The sequence below is a fragment of the Cebus imitator genome, unplaced genomic scaffold, assembly GCF_001604975.1.
Source record: "Cebus imitator isolate Cc_AM_T3 unplaced genomic scaffold, Cebus_imitator-1.0 Scaffold38, whole genome shotgun sequence".
In the NCBI taxonomy this organism is placed as follows: Eukaryota; Metazoa; Chordata; class Mammalia; order Primates; family Cebidae; genus Cebus; species Cebus imitator.
Window position 1 is genome coordinate 7,225,474 of NW_016107353.1, and position 21,256 is coordinate 7,246,729.

The 21,256-nt window shown below is 39.6% G+C and overlaps 2 protein-coding genes across 2 annotated transcripts in view; one reads left to right on the forward strand and one right to left on the reverse strand.

Annotated features, from left to right (window-relative positions):
- The window catches only part of CUNH1orf74 (chromosome unknown C1orf74 homolog), a 139,179-nt gene that overhangs the window by 50,916 nt on the left and 67,007 nt on the right, over nt 1-21,256 (reverse strand). The gene's annotated exons all lie outside the window — the stretch shown is intronic.
- HSD11B1 (hydroxysteroid 11-beta dehydrogenase 1) overlaps nt 4,123-21,256 on the forward strand; it is a 33,145-nt gene continuing 16,011 nt past the window's right edge. The window contains exons 1-4 of the mRNA XM_017525556.2: nt 4,123-4,364; nt 5,138-5,268; nt 6,068-6,179; nt 6,300-6,485. Of these exons, the coding sequence (XP_017381045.1) occupies nt 4,277-4,364; nt 5,138-5,268; nt 6,068-6,179; nt 6,300-6,485 (517 nt within the window). The 5' untranslated portion in view covers nt 4,123-4,276. The remainder of the gene's footprint in view (nt 4,365-5,137; nt 5,269-6,067; nt 6,180-6,299; nt 6,486-21,256) is intronic.

Genomic DNA, 21,256 nt, shown 5'->3' on the forward strand with positions numbered 1-21,256 from the left:
CTTGAATTTCTCCTCAAATTTTTTTTTTTTTTTTTTTTTTACCTTATCAGGCTGCAGCTTTTCTGAACTTTTATGCTGTTTCCATCTTAAAACAGAATGCTTTTAACAGCACCCAAGTCACATTGTGAATGCTTTGCTACTTAGAAACATCTTTTGCCAGATACCCCAAATCATCTCTCTTAAGTTCGAAGTTCCACAAATCTCTAGGGCAGGTGCAAATGACACCAGTCTCTTTGCTAAAACATAACAAGAGACAAGTTCCCAACAAGCTCCTCATCTCCATATGAGACCACCTCAGCCTGGACCATATTGTTCATATCACTATCAGCACCTTCGTCAAAGCCATTCAACAAGCCTCTAGGAGGTTTCAAACTTTCTGACATTTTCCTGTCTTCTACTGAGCCCTCGAAACTCTTCCAACTTCTGCCTGTTACCCAGTTCCAGAGTCGCTTCCACATTTTCAGGTATCTTTTCAGCAACATCCCACTCTGCTGGTACCAATTTACTGTATTAGTTCATTTTAACCCTGCTGATAAAGACATACCAAAAACTGGGAACAAAGAGAGGTTTAATTAAACTTACAGTTCCACGTACCTGGGCAGGCATCAGAATCATGGCAGGAGGTGAAAGGCACTTCTTACACGGCAGTGGCAAGAGAAAAATGAGGAAGAAGCAAAAGCCGAAACCCCTGATAAACCTATCAGCTATATATAGCACAGGGAAGACCAGCCCCCATGATTCAATTACCTCCCACTGGGTCTCTCCCACAATAGATGGGAATTCTGGGAGATACAATTCAAGTTGAGATTTGGGTGAGGACATAGTCAAACCATATTATTTCTCATATAATGCTAAGATCCTCTCCTGTTTCAACGTTGCAGCGTTAATTCTCCCAGGAAAGGCAGAACCTCTGAACACAGAGTGTTCTACTTTTTACTCTGAGGTTTGCCCACAGTCTCCCCAACAAGACTCATTTTCAAAAGAGATCACTTGCTTAACAAAGCTGCTAAACAATCACGAAAAGCATTACAGCTGCCACCTTCTAAATGACAGGTGTTTCTTCATGACCTACATTGTATGCCAAATGTAAAGGAATTCCCCTCTGGCTGCTCCTCCTCACATTTTTGCCATCTCCTATCAGTCTTCCCAGATCTGGCCCATTCCTCATAGTCCTGTTCTTGTTCATTCAGCCCCTATGTTCTTCTCACTTTGTTACTTGCACTTGATTCCATTTATTCCAGTGGGAATTATCAAATCAGAGAGAATTCTTGGCTGGGCTCTACTACTCACCTCCAGCATTGAGGAGCCCATTCTGTGCAGGTGTTTGAAAACTGCCAGGTATCTGCCGAAAGTCTGCTCTAGAACGTAAATGGTCAGTGCATTACAAAGGAGAGGCACCAGGAGTGGCGTGAACAGGTAGCTCGCTTGCTGTGGTACTTTAATTTGATCAGGGAATACTTGACTTGAAACAAATGCCACCTGAAACAGTTGTATTTAATTTTGTCTTAACTATGTTTTAAAACTCTGTTGAGAACCCCAGAAAGATTTGGGGGATGGGATTGATCTGTTCTCATCAGAATGCTGAATCCCAGTGATTTCCCCAAATTAAACTAGGCTCTAGGAAGACAGCAATTTTCTCATTGCTGCAGTATCTCAGAAACACTGAAACAGCAAGTTTATTGAATACCTATTTTGGAGCAAGGCTAGTGGGAAATGGAAAGAGATGAAGATGAAAAAGACATAATCCATGTCCTCCAGGAGTTTACAAGCTAATGAGAGAAACAGCCATGTAAATATGGACACAAAGTGGATTTGCTATTTATTATATGATATGGTCAGAGTGTGGTCCCCATGGGTGTCTGAGACTATCTTGAAGGGCCGACAGGTCGAAACTATTTTCATAATTATACTAAGATATTAATTGACTTTTCCAGAGGCTACAGGAGGTATGCTAATGCCACTGCCCTGACTGCTAATGGAATGTATGCTTATGTATTTTTGAGTTTTAGAAAAAAATCCTCAGTCTGAATTTCTAATGCATCAATTGATATAGCAATATCAATAGGTAAAACCTACACAGGCAAAAGTTCTTTGAGGTCCTTGGAAATTATTAAGAGTATACAAGGGTCTGGAGAGCAAAAATTTGAGAACTGCTGAGATTTAACGTATCATCTACCATTACACAGTGTCCTTGTTTCTCAGCAATGCATTTTATGCAGCAATTATTTTATCTAATCCCATGAAAATCACTTTATTGGATGCTTTTGCCATATCCTTATTTTCTAGCATCATAGCTATTAGGTCATCTAATTATTAATCTGTTTGTGTCTTTGGGTTTAAATGTGTCTTTTGAGGCCACACAATGTTGGACTTCATTTTTTAATGGAGCCAACAATCAGCAATTGTTAATGCATTTGCTTTGTGTTCTATTACTCTGCAGTTTATCTTACTCATTGTTATTTTTGCTTTCTTTAAATTTATGTTTTCTTAATGGACTTTATTCTTTCTTTTTTATGTCAGACAATAAACATCCCTAGTCTTCTCATCTTTCTATTCAGCATCATCATATTTCAAAGTAACTTTTCATTGTTTTATATAATTTTTACTATTCATAGTATAGGATTAAGAAAATAAACCTTATCTGGGTTTTGGCTGGCACTTCTTTTCTTCTAGGGATGAAAATGGAGTCTAGTCTGCAATATATCTTGGTATCATAAATATCTTTGTAAAATTATACAAATGTATCTTACAGTTCTAAAGGCATGCAACCTAATTTTTACTGGAATTTTATCTTCTTTCTCTTTTTGTCCTTCACAGATCTCAAGCTCTATCCAGCCCTCAACTGCTCTCAAATCTCCATTATTTTTCACAAGTGACCCTCACAGCTGTGGTCGTTTGTTGACTAATTGTTTCATCTCCTCTGGGTCTTAAATTATTTTCTCTTACTCTAAAGTGAAAATTTGATGAGTGTTTCCAGATACTGCACTTGGAATCATAACTTAATTTCCCTTAACCTTGTGTAAATTCTGTCCCCCCTACTCCCAACTCCTGTCCCTTCTCCAAAGGGAGATACTTATTATCACATTTAAATTTTTTTCCCTGCTCTATTGATAACTTACAGAACTCAGGATTGCATTGTGATGGGGTAATTTCCATGATGATTGGTTGGTTTTGAATTGAAGAATTTAACAATGATACCTCTTAAATTATTTATTTGAGGATTGTTCCTTAATGAATTTGTGCTATGGACATACTGAGGTGGTTATTTTTATATTTCCCTGATAATAAATTCTAAATTGCTAGAGGTTTCTCACCACCCTGGTCCTTTTACTATTACTAGATCTATTTTTAGCTGGGATGTGGGCATCCCCATCTAGTTTCACTTCCTAGTGCTAGTTTTTTTTTTGTTTTTTTTTTTTGTTTTTCTTGTACATCAGGTCGCCTCTCCCTAGCATCCTCTCCATGTTTCTTATTCCTCCACAGCATTTACAAGACCCAGTTTAATAGTTTAGTGCCCTTCTTATCACTCATTATTTCTTCTTTATTCTCCATTAAAGTAATAAGTGTACGATCCATTGCACTTGCCTTAGAGTCTTGAATCAGTCTTGGATTTCCCGCCATCTGGGTTCTGGCTGGCTTGCAATTTCTCCTTTGATGTTGTAATACGTTTTCATTGAACTTGAGTGTGGGGCTTATAGAGCTTGTTTGCTTTCATTATTTTCCCCCAAGATGTGCACACTTTTTTTCTTCAGCTTATTTTGCTGTTTTGTGCTGTTATTTTTAATTGCTTCCGACTGGGTGGGGGAGTGGGGGCACTGAGAGTGAGATTTGGCTTGAGTTTGGCTCTCTTTGCTCTTACTCGCATTTCCCCCCAGAAGCCCTACATGCACTCCTCTCTCTCTGTCTTTGACAAACCACTTTCGCCCTGGCGTAAACGGTATTAAGAGTAAGATGGACTCGAGTAGGGATGCTCAGGAATCCAGTCCTGTACAGTCATGAGCTTGGCCATCTGGAAGTCTCCTCTTGCTCAATGAAATGGAGTAAACATTGTCCATTATGAAATCCACCACACAGGCTGCCAGGGACGAATGGGATCCCACCCAAAGCCAATCGCTGCTCTGACAGGGAAATTGGCTAGCACTGCCTGAGACTACTCCAGCCTCCCCCGTCCCTGATGTCACAATTCAGAGGCTGCTGCCTGCTTAGGAGGTTGTAGAAAGCTCTGTAGGTTCTCTCTGTGTGTCCTACAGGAGTCTTCAGGCCAGTTCCCTGTCAGATGGCTTTTATGAAAAAGCATCTCCTCCCCATTCTGGGGCTCTTCATGGCCTACTACTACTATTCTGCGTATGAGGAATTCAGACCAGGTAAGTACCCATGTGTCTCATTTTGGAGTAATAGGTTTAAGAAACACAGGGGTGCTTGAGTGTTCCTGAGGATCAAGATGTGTTCTTGATCCTCAAAGTTGGTGAAAAAGAGGGAAACCTGAAGTGAGATGGTAATTTTGTGTCTTCCAGCTACAGGGTGTGGGCAGGGGGGGACTGTGTAGGGAGAGTAATCGTGTAGCCAAAATCTTGCCAAATAGTCCATGCTTTATTTGGCACCCTTAATGGGAAGCAATTTGAAATCTACAAAAATGAGAGTAATACCCAAATTCACAACTCAGCCAGCTAATTGGGCTCTTTGAAGAGATTGATAAGTGAATGGAAAAAAAAAAAAACAATTCTGGAGATGATGACTACATAGAAATGAGGGAAAATCCTTGGAATTTCTATGAACACATGTGTTTTGATTCCTTGTTAAATATTCTTTCAATTGAGCAAAATTGAAAGAGTCCAGAAATGTCTGGAACTCCAGCATGACTCTTCTGCCCTCATCCTATGATCTCTTGCCATGAAGATTTTTAGAAATGACAGCAGGGAGGCTTGGTTTAAGCAACCAGGGCAAACCCCCACTTCATAGCATGTTTATGAAAGACCTGGCCTGTTCTTACAATGATTTACGCAGTTTGTAACAAACTGATCTGGGCTCATAACCTTTTAAGTTACAAATTGAGATAAGCCTGCCTATATCCAGGGAGGGAGAAGGAATTTTGCTGCCAACTTGGGTATGGTCCTTACTTCCTTTTGGGGTTCCCCAGAGATGCTCCAAGGAAAGAAAGTGATTGTCACAGGGGCCAGCAAAGGGATTGGAAGAGAAATAGCTTATCATCTGGCGAAGATGGGAGCCCATGTGGTGGTGACAGCGAGGTCAAAAGAAACCCTTCAGAAGGTGAGGGTTCTATGCCCACAGATACATGTACCCGCCCATGCCTAGATGTGTTCTTATGTGTGCTCATATATACCCAGAAGCTAGCATATCTGCACATCTATACACAGATGCAGATGCACACACACACACATACACACACACCGTTAATTTTGCACTCTCATACATAGATTCAAACCCCAAAAAACCCACAGGAATATAAAAGTATACATTTAAGCATTCATTCATATGCGTGTGTGTGTGTGTGTGTGTGTGTGTATGTGTGTGCAATCTGCCACAGAGTCCTTGAGCTATATATGCTCACAGACATGCCTAGTCACACATATTTACACATGGAACTACAGATACATAGAGATGTTTTCAGAAACTGAGATCCCAGTACCTGCTCATGAATACATATCCTCATACCCATGCAGACTCCCAGACACATGCCATCTCATGGACTCACAAACCCAAGGATGTACAAACATTCACAAACCTAGAGCTACCCACATAGTAACCAGCATCTATACTCATAAGTCTTTCAGAAATACCTATTCACAGAAGCCACAAGCATAAATCATGAACTTAAACCCCAGCACTGTGATGATTTATGTATTTAAACCCCACCATGTTCCAGAAAATATTTCAGACAGAGGATGATGATCACGAGGGTTATATTCAGCAGCACACAAACATACTTACCATTTCTTATCTAAACAGGGCTGTGAGCAATCTCTCATTTAAGCCCCCCATTATGTCAGAGATTACCACCCCAAAGTCTACAGCTAAGATCAATGTCATTTCTGCTGTGTCACTGCAGGTGGTATCGCACTGTCTGGAGCTTGGAGCAGCCTCAGCGCACTATATTGCTGGCACCATGGAAGACATGACCTTCGCAGAGCAATTTGTTGTCCAAGCAGGAAAGCTCATGGGTGAGGCTATTTCTCTTCCCTCCTCCTCTGAACTTTGCCCTCGGGATCACCAAAGAGCTTTTGGGAGAAGGGAAATGTTATCAACCCCAGATGATTTCTTAATATATCCATCTCTTGCAGGAGGACTAGACATGCTCATTCTCAACCACATCACCAACACTTCTTTGAATTTTTTTCATGATGACATTCACCATGTGCGCAAAAGCATGGAGGTCAACTTCCTCAGTTATGTGGTCCTGACTGTGGCTGCCTTGCCCATGCTGAAGCAGAGCAATGGAAGCATTGTTATCGTCTCCTCTGTGGCTGGTGAGTGGGAGAGGGACCAATGTGGAAGGTAGAAGCAAAAAAAAGAAAAATGCCAGGGATGATGGTAAGCTCTGAAGTAGATGTGAATTTTTATCAGTTTCCATGCAGAGAAGTAAGACAATACTAACCTGAAGTTGAAATGTTCATAGTAATATCAAGCAAAAGCTGATTAACAGATTACTCATATGCATGAACAGGCAGATATACTGATCAGAGACATGTAGGGGGTGATTTGTAGACTCAATGAGAGGCATGCATCCTGAATAAAGGAGACACTGTTACAAACTAGTGACACCATAAAAAAATAAGGGAATGGTCAAGGCAGTGGGCTACAAAATTCTTTTAAGGAACAGAGAAAAAGCAGTAGTTCAGAGTGCCTGTTGTAAGGCTGAATTGTTTTCAACAAAGGGACTTGAGAGGCTGCTGGAGGTACAGCCTGTCTGGGTTCTAAGGGAGAGAACTAGTCACGATGGATAAAAAGAACTTTGTTTCTTCCATAACAAAAAGCCATAGGTTGGTGAAGTTATGTGATGTAAAGGTAGAACTGAGCAGTGAACTATTTTAACAACACACAGTTGTCTGATAAGTGGGCTAAGCCAAAGCTAAATGAAATGAACAACAAGAAAAAAAAAGATGAAGCAACCTGCCTATACTGGGGGTAGTCTCCAAAATCTGAATGTGTTAACATGAAAAGACCAATTTAAACAACCAGCTGGGTAGAGAGGAAATGTGTCCAGAGAAATGTTCATGAAAAGATCTCTGTAGGATCAAGAGAGGTCCTTGGTGTTCTGGATGGCGGTAGTATCAGAAGCCATCACCAGTAAAAAGCCAGTGGGTTCACAGGCTGGGACATTTCTAGGCCCATTTTTACCATAGATCCAGAAGACAAGTTCCATACACCTTTATTGATTAGTCAGTTAGAAGGATGTGGCTGGAAAGTCCAAACACCAGGATCAAAATCAGCCATCTAAATAAAGTTCCTGGCAAAATAAAAACAAATAACCTAGAGGACTCGTAAACTGTTAAGCCCTTCACAAACATTCTTACTGAAACTAATAGCACCATCTGTGTTGTAAAGAGTTCTCGTCTCTGGCCCAGGCAAGGCCTGCATAGTGATTGGATAAAGGGGCCGTGTGACCGTGCTACCCACCAAACAGTGACTGATATGCATCCTGGTGCTTCCCAGACAACACAGACTCCCCACCCCTCCCCAGACACAGACTCTCTCTGGGCTGGAAGAAAGGGAGAGCTTCCAGATGCACACTGAGTGGGAGGGTGCTGAGCACATCCCCCATCCATCCCAGGGCATTGGCCAAAATCCTCACATCTGTCATGATGTAGGTGGCTTTAATGATTTCAGTTGATTAAATAATACATTCACTCTAGGCAAAGGATGTGTTTCACCTTTGAAGAATGTAACTTTCTAGAATGTACCCACAATCTAAATGTGCTTGGAAGCAGTAAGAATTACTGTTTGGGCCGGGCGCGGTGGCTCAGGCCTGTAATCCCAGCACTTTGGGAGGCTGAGACGGGTAGATCACGAGGTCAAGAGATCAAGACCATCCTGGTCAACATGGTGAAACCCCGTCTCTACTAAAAATACAAAAAATAGCTGGGCATGGTGGTGCATGCCTGTAATCCCAGCTACTCAGGAGGCTGAGGCAGGAGAATTGCCTGAACTCAGGAGGCGGAGGTTGCGGTGAGCCGAGATCACGCCATTGCACTCCAGCCTGGGTAACAAGAGCGAACCTCCAATTAAAAAAAAAAAAAAAAAAAAAGAATTACTGTTTGAGCCCAAGGACGTGATGAAATTCTGATAACCTCTGTTTCCCCATATCTCCTACACTTATTGAATGACAATTGGTAATTTCCACAAACTCTGGGAGCTGGGAAATCTAGATGGATGGCTATCTTGAGTGTTTATTGTTTGTATAGCCAAAATAGTCCAGCTTTTTTTTTTTTTTTGCATTGAACCCTGTCTATGAACTTGCAAAGTACAGACATATTGCTGTCTCTCCGTAACTGAAGAATATTCTCTGTTTTATGATGTATTCTTTTAATCAGTCAGTAAGCATGTTCATTCATCCCTCCTCCTTAAAATCTAAACTCTACAAATATGAAATGCTAAACATCAAGTTGATCTTAAGGTCAGCCAAACAGTACTGGGATGGAGTTTTAATCATTTCTTTCAGGGAATACATTAAGTTTTTTACTGAGTTTCAGTGTGCTTTTATCCACAGTGCATATCTGGGTATTGCATTACACGGGAATACTACATTTTTAATATATTCTTTAAAGGCTTGGTTACTTCTTTAGCATTAACAGAGACAATATTGCTGCTTCTGGGAACCTCCTTATCGCCCATATCTATCCATAATACTCATCACCTTTTTGTGGCACCTACTAAGCAAGTTGCTTGTATATGTAGCATCCCATTACATTGATTAGCTTCCTCTCTTTCCACCATGTGCTGGTTTGGATTAAATTCAGCTACAATGACGAAGACCTGAATTTACAATGGCCTAAGCAAATCTAAATTTATTCCTCTCACACGAAACATGCAGAATAGGCAGACCAGGACTGATACAGTAGTTCTATCCCATGAGGCTGTCCAGGAGGCCTTCTATCTCAGAACCACCATTCCTAGAGTGCTGGTTTACATCTGCATGTCCCAAGATGGGTCACTGGCATGTCTGAATTCTAACAAGAAAATGAAGAAAGAAGGGTACAACCTGAAAGGTATACACTTTTCGTCTGCCACAGCTGGCTGCAATTGTACGTCTTTATTCAAAGAGAACATATGCCCAACTAAAAATCAGTTCTATTTCTGTAAAAGACACTGACCTTGATAAATAGCTAGCAATCTCTCCCACATCACCCATGCCAAAAAAACATGTAAGGCTAGAAGGAAGTATAGCCTCCAGGCCATTCCACATGTGAACTCCATCATACACACACACACACACACACACACACACACACACACACCCCAGACCCATTCCCTTTCACATTCAAGGCCCATCACAAAAACAAAGTCCCTTCATCAGGCACTGCGTGCAGGGGACAATGGGGTAGGAAAAAGAATGGAAAGAGAGAATACCTAAATAGTATTTGTGAAATAAACAGAAATAGAAATACTAATACTTAAATTTGACTTAAAAAATCACTGGAGTAGGCAGAGAACATTTGAAAACATCTGGAAAAAAGTTTATCTAACATTAGTCAAAATAGGTCATCTTAGGTTCAATCTAAGTTAAAGTTGGTTTCATTTTCAAGCACTTGGGCTTGGTGAATCCTACTACTGTGGCATGTGTCATCAGTTGCACACATAGCAGATAGAACAGAGCATCTAATGCCATTTCTCCACCTGTTTTATGCCCCTGAGTGGAATCATGGACAAACCCTGTCTTCCTCTGCTCCCTTCTCCTCTCAAAATCTTCTTAGCCCCCTACCTCCTATGAAGTCTTTTTCAGTACTCGCCAGAGCCATTTCAATTATCTACTACATTTTGGTAAGTTAACTTTAGAAATCCAACTTCCTCATCATTTCTCTTTTTTGGGTTTATTGGTAATCCAAATACTACTATTACTACTCATAGCTACTAATAACTCAAATGTTAAAAAATACTCGGCAAGCATATGTGTAGGGATAGCAGTCCTTCTATATCAAGGAAAATGCAAGGTACATTTTGAAGTGAAATTGGACATCATAAAAGACTCAGTTGCTTTAAATATTCAAAATGAAAACAGATCAAAAGGAATAAAAGAACATTGCCAATAACGTTTGAACACTCAGGCTTCTCTTGAGAAGCTTCATAAGTGTCTCCAGTTAACTCTTCACTTTTCTCCAAGTAAATCTTTTTTAAAAATCAACTTTCTCTCTCTATAGTCTTATTCAAATGTATTCCTTTTCTGTTGTACTCATTCGCAGCATTGTTTTATACTGTTTCTTAGTGTACATGTGCAGTCTTTCAGGCACTTTGAGTTGACTAGCTGGGGACAAACATTCATAAGACAGTGCTTTGTGGGAAAACTCAAACCAACAGATGAAGTCACTTGCTGGATCTTAACCTATTTGTCGGTAGAGGTCTGCCTGTGTGGTCTAAACCTATTTCAAAAATTCAACATTATGATGAGGAAAAAAAAAAAAACAGGTTTTTCAACTACACATATCCACTAACAGGACTTGGAAGACCTATAATAATGTTTGCATAGACAAGAATATACAGATGTTAATGTCATCCCCGCCTTCAGCTCTGGCATACTCACTCCTTCCTGAAACGGGCCAATGTCTCAATGTATGGCTATGCCTTGGGGTATTGGGGTTGGGGGGAACCCAAACTCTAGAATATGAACGGGCCTCAGAACTAGAGTGGAAAGGGACAATTTATCCCTCACTGCAATTGTTCTCATTTTTCTAAGATGCCTCTTTACCCTTAAATCCAATTACTTCAGAAATAATCTTCAGGGACCAGGATTTCCAAGGCGAGTGGAAATGTTTATCCATGTGAATACAATCATTTACATGAGGGATGGGGAGTGGGGACGGCTGCACACGGCTGGACTGTGTGTTGCGGGAATGGATGGAAATATGCAGAGGTGAGGTCTGTGTGGATGTAGAGGTGTCATCCATAGGACCTATAAGAATGCCAGCAAGTCGATCAGAGTAAGATCAGCAACCTGGGCAGACAAATTCCAGGAAACTTATTCTATAAAATTTAATCATTGTTGCCTACATTTAAGAGATCGCGTTTGGCCAAAACTGGGAGGATTGAGATAGAATCTGCTAGATTTTTTTCGGAGTTCAATTCTGAATCTGCCGCAAAAGAAAGGAATGGGGGAGATTTGAAAGAGAGGAAGACTCTTTGATGAAGACAGTGACAATTTAGTGCAGGTTGAGAACAGTATAATGCTATCCATAGTAATTGTTGCTTCATGTTCTCTTCTGGAAAGGCTAGGCTGAACTTAGTTAGTCAAGGTAATTTTTCCCTGATAGACCATAGGTTTCATTCAAGTGCACTTGTGGATGGAAATAGCAAGGTTCTACCATCATTTGTGTCTTTATGTTTCCTTACCAAAGAGTTTGAGAAGGCTTACAACAAATACATTCTATTTGGAAAAACACAAATAGAAAACTAGGTCTTAGTCATTACAAAAAAGTCAAAGGTGAAAAAAAAAAAAAAAGAAAACTAGGTCTTAAGGAAAGGAGAATATAAATGTGCCCAAATTAGACTCAGTATAGAGCCTGTGCTTAAGCTTCAATTTTGGCACTTGAATTTCTTAACAATAAGATGAAGAAAAGAAAAAAAACAGGATCAGTGTACAGATGGCACTCTGTATGCATGGGTTCTGCATCCGTGGATTCAGCTAAGCATGGATCCAAAAAATGGGGAAAAATAAATTCACAGAGTTCTAACAAGCAAAACTTGAATTTGCCACAAGCTGGGTACTATGTTGAATTCACAGAAATGATATAATGTGTAGGTACCAAATTAGGTATTGTACATAATCTAGAGATGATTTAAAGTATACAGGAGGAAGTGCATAGGTGATATGCAAATACTACCCCATTTTATATATAAGGGACTTGAGTATCTATGGATTTTGGTATCTACAGAAGATCCTGGAACCAATCCCCGTTTGAATACTGAGGGATGACTGTATTCAGAGTAGAAAAAAATGCATGATTCTTATATTCATTTAATTTTTTTTAATTTTTATGTATTTTTTAAAGTCTGGGTCTTTATTTGTCATTTTGTCTAAGGCAATTTGGAAATATGTACCAATAGCCTTAAGAATGTTGCCTTTATTTCACCAACTCTAGCACAAGACTCTCTCAGGGAAATAGCTATCAAATTAGTCACAGATTTAGGTACAAAAACATTTGCTGTAGGATTTTTTTAATTGCAAAACATTGGAAGTAACAAATGTTTGGCAGTAGGAAAATAACTAGTTGTACTATATCTATATTTATATCATATCTCTATCCATAGCTATATCTATATCTCCAGAAGGACATTTTCCAAAATATTAGCATGATTATATCTAGGCTACAGAACAATGAATGGTTTTTATTTTCAGTTTCATACTTTTCTTCATTTTCCAAATTTTCATTGTATGTGTATGCATGTATGTATAACTTTTAGAATCACAGAAACATTTTAATAAGTTGTTGAGGGTGTTGTTTTTTCCATTAGTTTGTGCCTTCTATTCATAATCTTTTATGAGAAATTCATTTCAGAAATTATTTGCTTCTTGCTGAGCTTCCTTCTTTTCAATATAATCTTACACACTCTCAATATCTTCAATGGATTGGTTCTAGGACTTCCCACAGATACAAAATCTGTGGATGCTCAAGTTCCTTGTATGAAATGGTGCAGTATCTGCATATAACTTAGGCACATCCTCCTGGATATTTTAAATCATCTCTAGATGACTTATAATACCTAATACAATGTAAATGCTCTGTAAATAACTGTTATACTGTATTACTTAAGGAATAATGACAAGATTTTTAAAGTCTGTACATGTTCAATACAGACACAAGATTTTTTCTGAATATTTTCAACCCATGGTTGGTTAAATCCACAGACGCAAAACCCAACAGATACAGAGGGCTGCCTGTATTGATTTCCATAGTAGAAGTTTGCTTAAGGTACTTCAAGAGGAATGGCTGGGGAAAGAGAGCATAACTTCATGTCTGAGAAGTTTATTCTATAAACAAACTTGAACAAGTGTTTCCCAAATATAGTCATTCATTCATTCATTCGAAAAATATGCATGAAGGTCAACTCTGAGTCAGGCACTAAGTTAACTCTGAGTCAGGCACTAAGTTAGGTGCCAGGGCTATGGCAGTAAGCAAGAAGGCCAAGGCAAGATACCTGTTGTGCACCCACATTTCAATGTAAGCCAAATTGTTACTATATTGTTTATAGTTGTAAAAAAAAAAAAAAAAACAGCAACAAAAAAAAACAAACAAAAAGTAGAAACAACCTAAGTAGCAACAAACATACAACAAACACTCCAAGGGATAAAAATCATGATATAGATCTATTGGAAGACTTTTTATTTCTTGGTTTACAAAATAGTATGTTTTACAACTGCTTGTCTCTGAACGCTGTTGAAATACAGCATTTTACCCACAGTGACTAGGCTGTGCACTCCTTAAAGGCAGGCACATTGTTCATTCACCTCTGATTCCCTGGAGCTAACAAATTTGGCAAATTATCAACACATTCTTCTTGAATGAACAAATGATAAAATGACTTGCTAGTACCTGGGTTTCTGGTTTCATGTCTTTCCTTAAATCGTGTTGGAGACTCACAGCCATATTTCCCCTCCATATTTCCTTTCTGTTTCTAGGTCTTCATGTTAGGGCTTCTTAATAAGGATACTATTGGCTTTCGGTGAGGGACAATTCTTCATCGTGTGGGACTGTCTGATGCATTGTTGGGCATTTTTTAGCATCCTTGGCCCTGAATAATTCAATCTAAAAGCCACTCAGAGAGGCTAGGAAAGATAGGCATCTTGATGGGGGAGAAATGTGGCAGCACGGATTGACAAACTTAAGCAAGATGGGACAGGTTTGTGTCACGGAGCAGGTTTGGGCTATCAGAGACTGAGTGAGATGAGAATGGCATCCTCACAAGAGACAGCAGTGGTGGCCTAGTTTGAAGTTTCAGAGCCCAAGTCGGCCAAGGAGCATATTCATGTGGCACCTGGCACAGGGTATCATAACTAAGCAGGGGGGTGATGGCATATGCAAAGGGGCTGCCATGGGCAGCCCAACATGGGGTGAAGAAGGCATTCACCAGGCATTCATGTAGCCTGGCATTGGAGTGTCAGAACTCAGGTGGGATGAAGAGGGCAAATGAAGAATGACCTCATACAGGGGCATTAATCACACAAGTAATACATATTGAGGATCACTGAAGCCCCAGGTTCTCACTATCAATGATACAAATATGAAAAGGTAAAAAGTGAGAATGAACCCTCTGTTGTGGGATTGCAATTGGAAGTGTGGGTATTAATTAATAGTTGTTTAATATACATGGACAGATATATAAATATACATATAGTCTATATATACATGCATGTATTCACTCACTCTTGTCCACTGACAGAAACTGGGAGCACACTTGGTGCCCAGATTTTGTTTTCTAAATATCATTCTCCACTAAAAAAAACAACAACAACAACACACAAGGCTTCTTAGAGAAATGGTTGATTATTTGATTATTCCAGGGCAGTGGCAAGAAAGGTACAAGATAAACTTGAAAATCTTGTTTTGCCAGTAAATACAGAACTGCTCAAAAGATAATAGGCACACATTACTAGGACACAGAGGCTAACTTTAAAGGGATCCCACTAGCCAAATCTAGAATCACTGAAGCATCAAAACAAATATTAGTATAGATTAGCAGCCATTGCAAAAGTAGGAAACAAGTCCATGAAGTCATAAATAAATACATGAATAAATAAATCAAGAGAGGGGAATTTTTTCATGAAGTAGAAAGCCAATTGATAAGAAATGATAAACTTAGAAAATCACTGTTTGGCAACTATAATTGTAATAATTCAGCCAGGAAGCAACAAAGGATGCTAAAAGTAGTGGGTAAAAGGTGAATGAGGAACAGGGTATTTACATAGTCTCAAGGTACTACCCTGTGCAACAACATCCAAAAACACCACAAACGACCTGATTCAAAAATGGGCAAAGGATATATGACAGACAGCTAACATCATACTGAAGGGGGAAAAACTGGAAACCTTTCCTGTAATAATTGGAACTAAACAAGGATGCGCACTTTCACCACTCTTATTCAACATGCCAGCCAAAGCATCAGGCAAGAGAAAGAAATAAAGACATCCAAACTGGAAAACAGGAATTCAAATTGTCACTCATTCACATGACCTGATTTTAGAATCAGAAAAGCTTAAAGACTCCACAAAAAACCCTTATAACTGGGGGATGGAGGCAGTAAACCATATTGCCATGTGTGTGCCTAGGCAACAATCCTACGTGATCTGCACATGTACCCAGAACCTAAAGTACGATAAAAAAATAAAAAATAAAAAAACTCTTATAACTGATAAACAAGTCAGTCAAGTTGCAGTATACAAAACCAACATACAAAAATCAACAGTGTCTCCGTATGCTAACAGTGATCAATATGAAAAAGAAGTCAAGAAAGTAATCCCATTTACAATAGCTACAAAAAAAAACACACCTAGGAGTAAATTTAAGCAAGGAGGTGAAAGACCTCTACAAAAGAAACTACAAAATACCCATTAAAGAAATTGAAGAGGACACAAACAAATGGAAATATATCCCATGCTCATGGATTAGAATAATTAATATTGTTAAAATGACCATAATACCAAAAGAAATCCATAATACCAAAAGCAAATACCAAAAAACAGAGTCAATGCAATTCTTACCAAAATACCAATGACATTTTTCACAGAAATAGAAAAAAAATCCTAAAATTTATAGGGTCCCAAATAGCAAAAGCAATCCTTAGGAAAAAGAACAAAACTGGAAGCAATACATTACCTGACCTGAAAATACATTAAAGGCTATAGTAAATAAAACGGCATGGTATGGTATAAAAATAAAACAATGAAGAAGAATAGAGAACCCAGAAATAAACTCATGTATTTACAGCCAAGTGATTTTCAACAAAGGCACCAAGAACATGTATTGGGGAAAGGACAGTCTCTTCAATAAATGGTGCTGGAAAAACTGAGTATTCAGATGCAGAAGAATGAAACTAGATCCCTGTCTCTCACCATATGCAAAAATCAATGCACAACAGATTAAAGACTTAAATGTAAGACCCGAAACTATGAAACCAGAACAAAAGGTAGGGAAAAACACTCCATGACATTTCTGTAGGCAAAGATGTTATAACCGAGACTCCAAAAACACAAGCAACAAAAACAAAAATAGATGAAGGGGACTATAGTAAACTAAAAACCTTCAGCACAGCAAAGGAAACAATCAACAGAGTGAAAAGACAGCCTATTTAATGGGTGAAAATATTTGAAAAATATTCATCCAACAAGGACTAGTATCCAGAATATACAAGATACTCAAATAACTCAATAAGAAAAAAAAATGTGATTTAAAAATGGGCAAAGACCTGAACAGATATTTCTCAAAAGAAGACATACAACATAGAAATGGTTAAAGAGTATATGAAAAATGCTCAACATCACTAACCACCAAGAAAATACAAATTAAAACTACAATGAGATATCATCTTACTGAATTGCTGTTATCAAAAAGACAAAACATAGCAGATTCTAGTGTGGATGCAGAGAAAAGAGGACGCTTACACACTGTCGGTGGGAATGTAAATTAGTACAGTCATTATAGAGAATAGTTTGGAGATTTCTCAAAAAACTAAAAATAGAACTATCATATGATCCAGCAATCCTACTGCAGGGTATTTATCCAAAAGAAAGAAAATTGGCCAAGTGAAGCGGATCACTCCTGTAATCACAGCATTTTGGGAGGCTGAGGTGGATGGATCACTTGAGGTCAGGAGTTCAACACCAGCCTGGGTAACATTGTGAAACCCCATCTCTACTACAAAAATTAGCCAGGTGTGGTGGCATATGCCTGTAATCCCAGCTACTTGGAAGGCTGAGACAGGAGAATCACTTGAACCCAGGAGGCAGAGGTTGCAGTGAGCCAAGATCACACCACTGCACTCCAGCCTGGGTCAGTGTTAGACTCTGTCTCAAAAAAACAAAAAAAGAAAATCAATATGTCAAAGATATATGCAAGCCCAGTCATTTACAGTAATGTGGATGGAATTGCAGGTCATTATGTTAAGCGAAATAAGTCAGACACAGAAAGACAAATACTGCATGTACTCACTCATATAAGGGAACTAAAAAGGTTTATCTCATGGAGGTAAAGAGTGGAATAATAGTTAACAGAGATTAGGAAGGATATTGGTGTGTGGGCAGGAGGGTGAAGAGGGGTGGTTAATGCTTACAGACATCAGTTAGAATGAATAATGTCTAATGTTTGATAGTAGAGTGACTATAATTAGCAACTATGTATTACACATTTCAAAATAAGTGAGGACTTGAAATGTTCTCAACACATAGAAATAATAAATGCTTCTGATGATGGACATCCTAAATATCCTTACTTGATCATTACATATTCTATGGATGTAACAAAATATCACAGGTATCCCATAACTATGTAAAAATATTACATGTCAACTTAAATTAAAAAAAAAATTAATGGGCAAAGGACTTGAATAGACATTTTACCAAAGAATACAAACGAGTGGCCAATAAGCACATGAAGAGATGCTAAACATCATTAATCATTAGGGAAATGCAAACTGAAACTACAATGAGATACCATCTCACAGCACTAGGATGGCTACTATCCCCAACCCCTCAAAAAAACAGAAATAGCAAGTATTGGTGATAATGTGGAGAAACTGGAACGCTGTGTACTGTTGATGGTAATGTAAAATGGTACAGTCACTAGGAAAAACAGTATGGCAGTATCTCAGAAAATTAAAAATAGATTACCATGTGATACCACAATTCTATTCTGATTATATACACAAAAGAATTGAAAGCAGGAGGCTGGGTGCAGTGGCTCATGCCTGTAATCCCAGCACTTTGGGAGGCTGAGGTGGGCAGATCACCTGAGGTCAGGAATTCAAGACAGGCCTGGGCAAAATGGTGAAGCCTTGTCTCTACTAAAGAGACAAAAATTAACTGGGTGTGGTGGCGCACGCCTGTAATATCAGCTTCTCAGGCGGCTGAGGCAGGAGAATCGCCTGAATCTGGGAGGCAGAGGTTGCAGTAAGCCGAAACTGAGCCACTGCACTCCAAACTGGGTGACACAGTGAGACTCCATCTCAACAACAACAACAGCAAAGAGGGCAGGGTCTCAAAGAGATACTTGAATATCCACGTTTACAGGAACAGTATTTGTAATAGCGAAAACACTGTATGTTTCGCTATTAGCAACCCAAGTGTCTACAGGCAAATGAATGGATAAGCAAAATGTAGTATGTATATAAAATGGAATATTATTCAGTGTTTAAAAGGAAAGAAATTCTGACACATGCTACAACATGGCTGAACCTTGAGTACATCATGCGAAGTAAAATAAGCCAGCCACAAAAGGAGAATGAACGCTCTGGTGTTGGATTGCCAACAATAAAGATTGGCAATTCTCCAACCTTAATTGTTGGTTTCCTCAGGATTCTTCTATCCTAAACCCTCTTCTCTTTTCACTCAACACACTCTCCCTGAACAAATCCATTCATTCCATTGCTTCAATTATCATTGGATTGTGGGATGTCTCCGTATTTATGATTGGAGGAAACTGTATGATTCCACTTATAGGAGGTCCTTAGAGTGGCCAAAGTTACAGAAAGTTGAAAGTAGAATAGTGGTTGTTAGGGGCTGGGGAAGGAGAGAATGTGGAGTTATTGTTTAACGGGTATAGAGTTGGTTTTGCAACATTAAAAGAGTTCTGGAGGTGGATGGCCGTGATATTTGCACAACAATATGAATGTACTCAATGCCCCTGAACTGTCTGCTTAAAAATGGTTAAGGTAGTTTTTTCTAAAAAACTTACTGATTATGAGGGGGAAAAGAGTAATTTTACAGAAGAGAAACCTGATAGACGGCACCCGATTCAAATGATAATGGTTAATTAACATCACCAGTAGTGGAATAAATTAAAAACATGTATCACTTGTGGGTGCAACATGACGAACAAAAGGTTCTGTGAACCTGCCAAAATGCAGAACCTGAATCAAATCATGAGGAAACACCAGACAAATCCAAACTGAGGGACATGCATCAATAGTGCGATGGTAAATGTTTAACAACAAGCTGTCCAGAAAGGGAAAATCAAAAGCCCTGATTTGTAGCATTTCCATGGAGTGAACACTCCCATGATGACCATATCCACATGACATCCACTTGCTTGCAAAATATATAAACATTTAACAATCAGCTGTCACAATCGAGTACGAGCCAGCTTCGGCATATCAGCTTGTGCAAAATAACTGGTTGTACTCCCCGACAGTGCCAAGGTCATGAAAATAAAGAACAGACTGCAGAATCATTGCAGAGCAAAGGCAACTGAAGAGTCATGACAACTAAATGCCAACGCATGGTCCTCGGTTGGATCCTTTTGCTATAAAGAATATTTTGGGACAAGTAGCAAAATTTGAATAGGGTCTGCGAATTAGATAACATGGATTCATCAATGTTACTGTTCTGGGTTGAATAGTGGCCCCCAAAAAGAAATGTCGACATCCTACCTGCCTGAACTTGTGAATGCAAGCTTCTTTGAACAAAGGGTCCTTGCAGATGTCATGAAGTTAAGGATCTTGTGATGAGATCATCCTGGATTCGTCAAGTAGGCTCTTAATCCACTGCCAAATGTCCTCATAAGAGACAGACACAAAGAAGACACAGACAGAAGAGAAGGCCATATAAAGACGGAAAGTAGAGATTGGAGCGATGTAGACACAAGGAGTGCTAGCGGCCACCAGAAGCTGGAAGAGGGAAGGGAGCATTCTCCCTGAGAGCCTTTGGAGGGAGTGCAGCCCTGCCAACACATGGATTTCGGACTTCTTGACTCCAGCACTGTGAGAGAATAAATTTCTGTTGTCTTAAGCCACCCAGTTTGTGGTAATTTGTTATGACAGCCCTAGGAAACCCATAAATTACTTCCCTTATTTTGATGACTGCATTGTGATTATGTAGGACAGTGTCCCTCTGTGTAAGAAACGAACACTAAGTATTTGGGGGAGATGGGACATGAGGTCAGCAATGACCTCAATTACAGCTATTACCCTCAAATGGCTCAGCAGAAAAAAAAAAAAAGGCTGTGCATACTATTCTGTCAAATTTTCTATAAGTTTGAAATTATTTCAAAAGAAAAAAAAGTCCCCATCCCGGGAGTCTAGTGACTTGGAGGAGGTCTGAGAGTGAATTTTGTGGGGCTTTTTCTGGGTTCTTTGGAGATCCCCTGCAGGAGACACCACTGCCACCATCCATTCCCCCTGCAGTTGTTCCCTTTGTGTGAGCAATGCCTTCTCTAGCTCCTTACTTTCAGTTCAGCTTTCTCCTCAGTTCCTGGGCTTCAATCAGCCCAGCCCACTTGGCCCAGTCTACCCCACCATCCCTGGGCAGGTGACCCCAGGCCAGCTCCCAGCCACAGGATCCACACTGGGCCTCTGGGAAGCCAACCCTTGGACTACATGGTTGATCCCACAATGCACTCAGCTTTGTTCTCAAGCAAGGGCAGTGCCAGCCCTCCCTCTTGCCTTTAGACTTTAGATGTGGTCAAATTCCAGTCCCTGAACTTCAGCGGACATATTAAAAGTTCTCCAAATAATGCTGTCGAGGCCCCTCTCATGTGGCTTAATGGGGGAGGGATGACACTGCCTCCCTGAGCGTCAATAGATACCAGCACAGGACACGGACAACTTTCTCTTACCTAAGCGCAATTTAGGCTAGGCACAGGTGATTAGGCAATGCAGGCAGAACGGGTTTCGGCCCTCCCTTCAACTGTGGAAGTTCTTCAAATCTACTCTTTTATTCTTACCTTAGAAGATGTGCTGATACTGAGACTTTAGGAAGAACTCCATTTCACATCCTGTCCACAGGCCCGATACCTGCATAGAAGTGTTCTTGCCAAAGTCACCTTGTGAAACTTAGTAACAAGGTTTATCTCACTTATCTCTGCTACATTTTGTGTTGTTT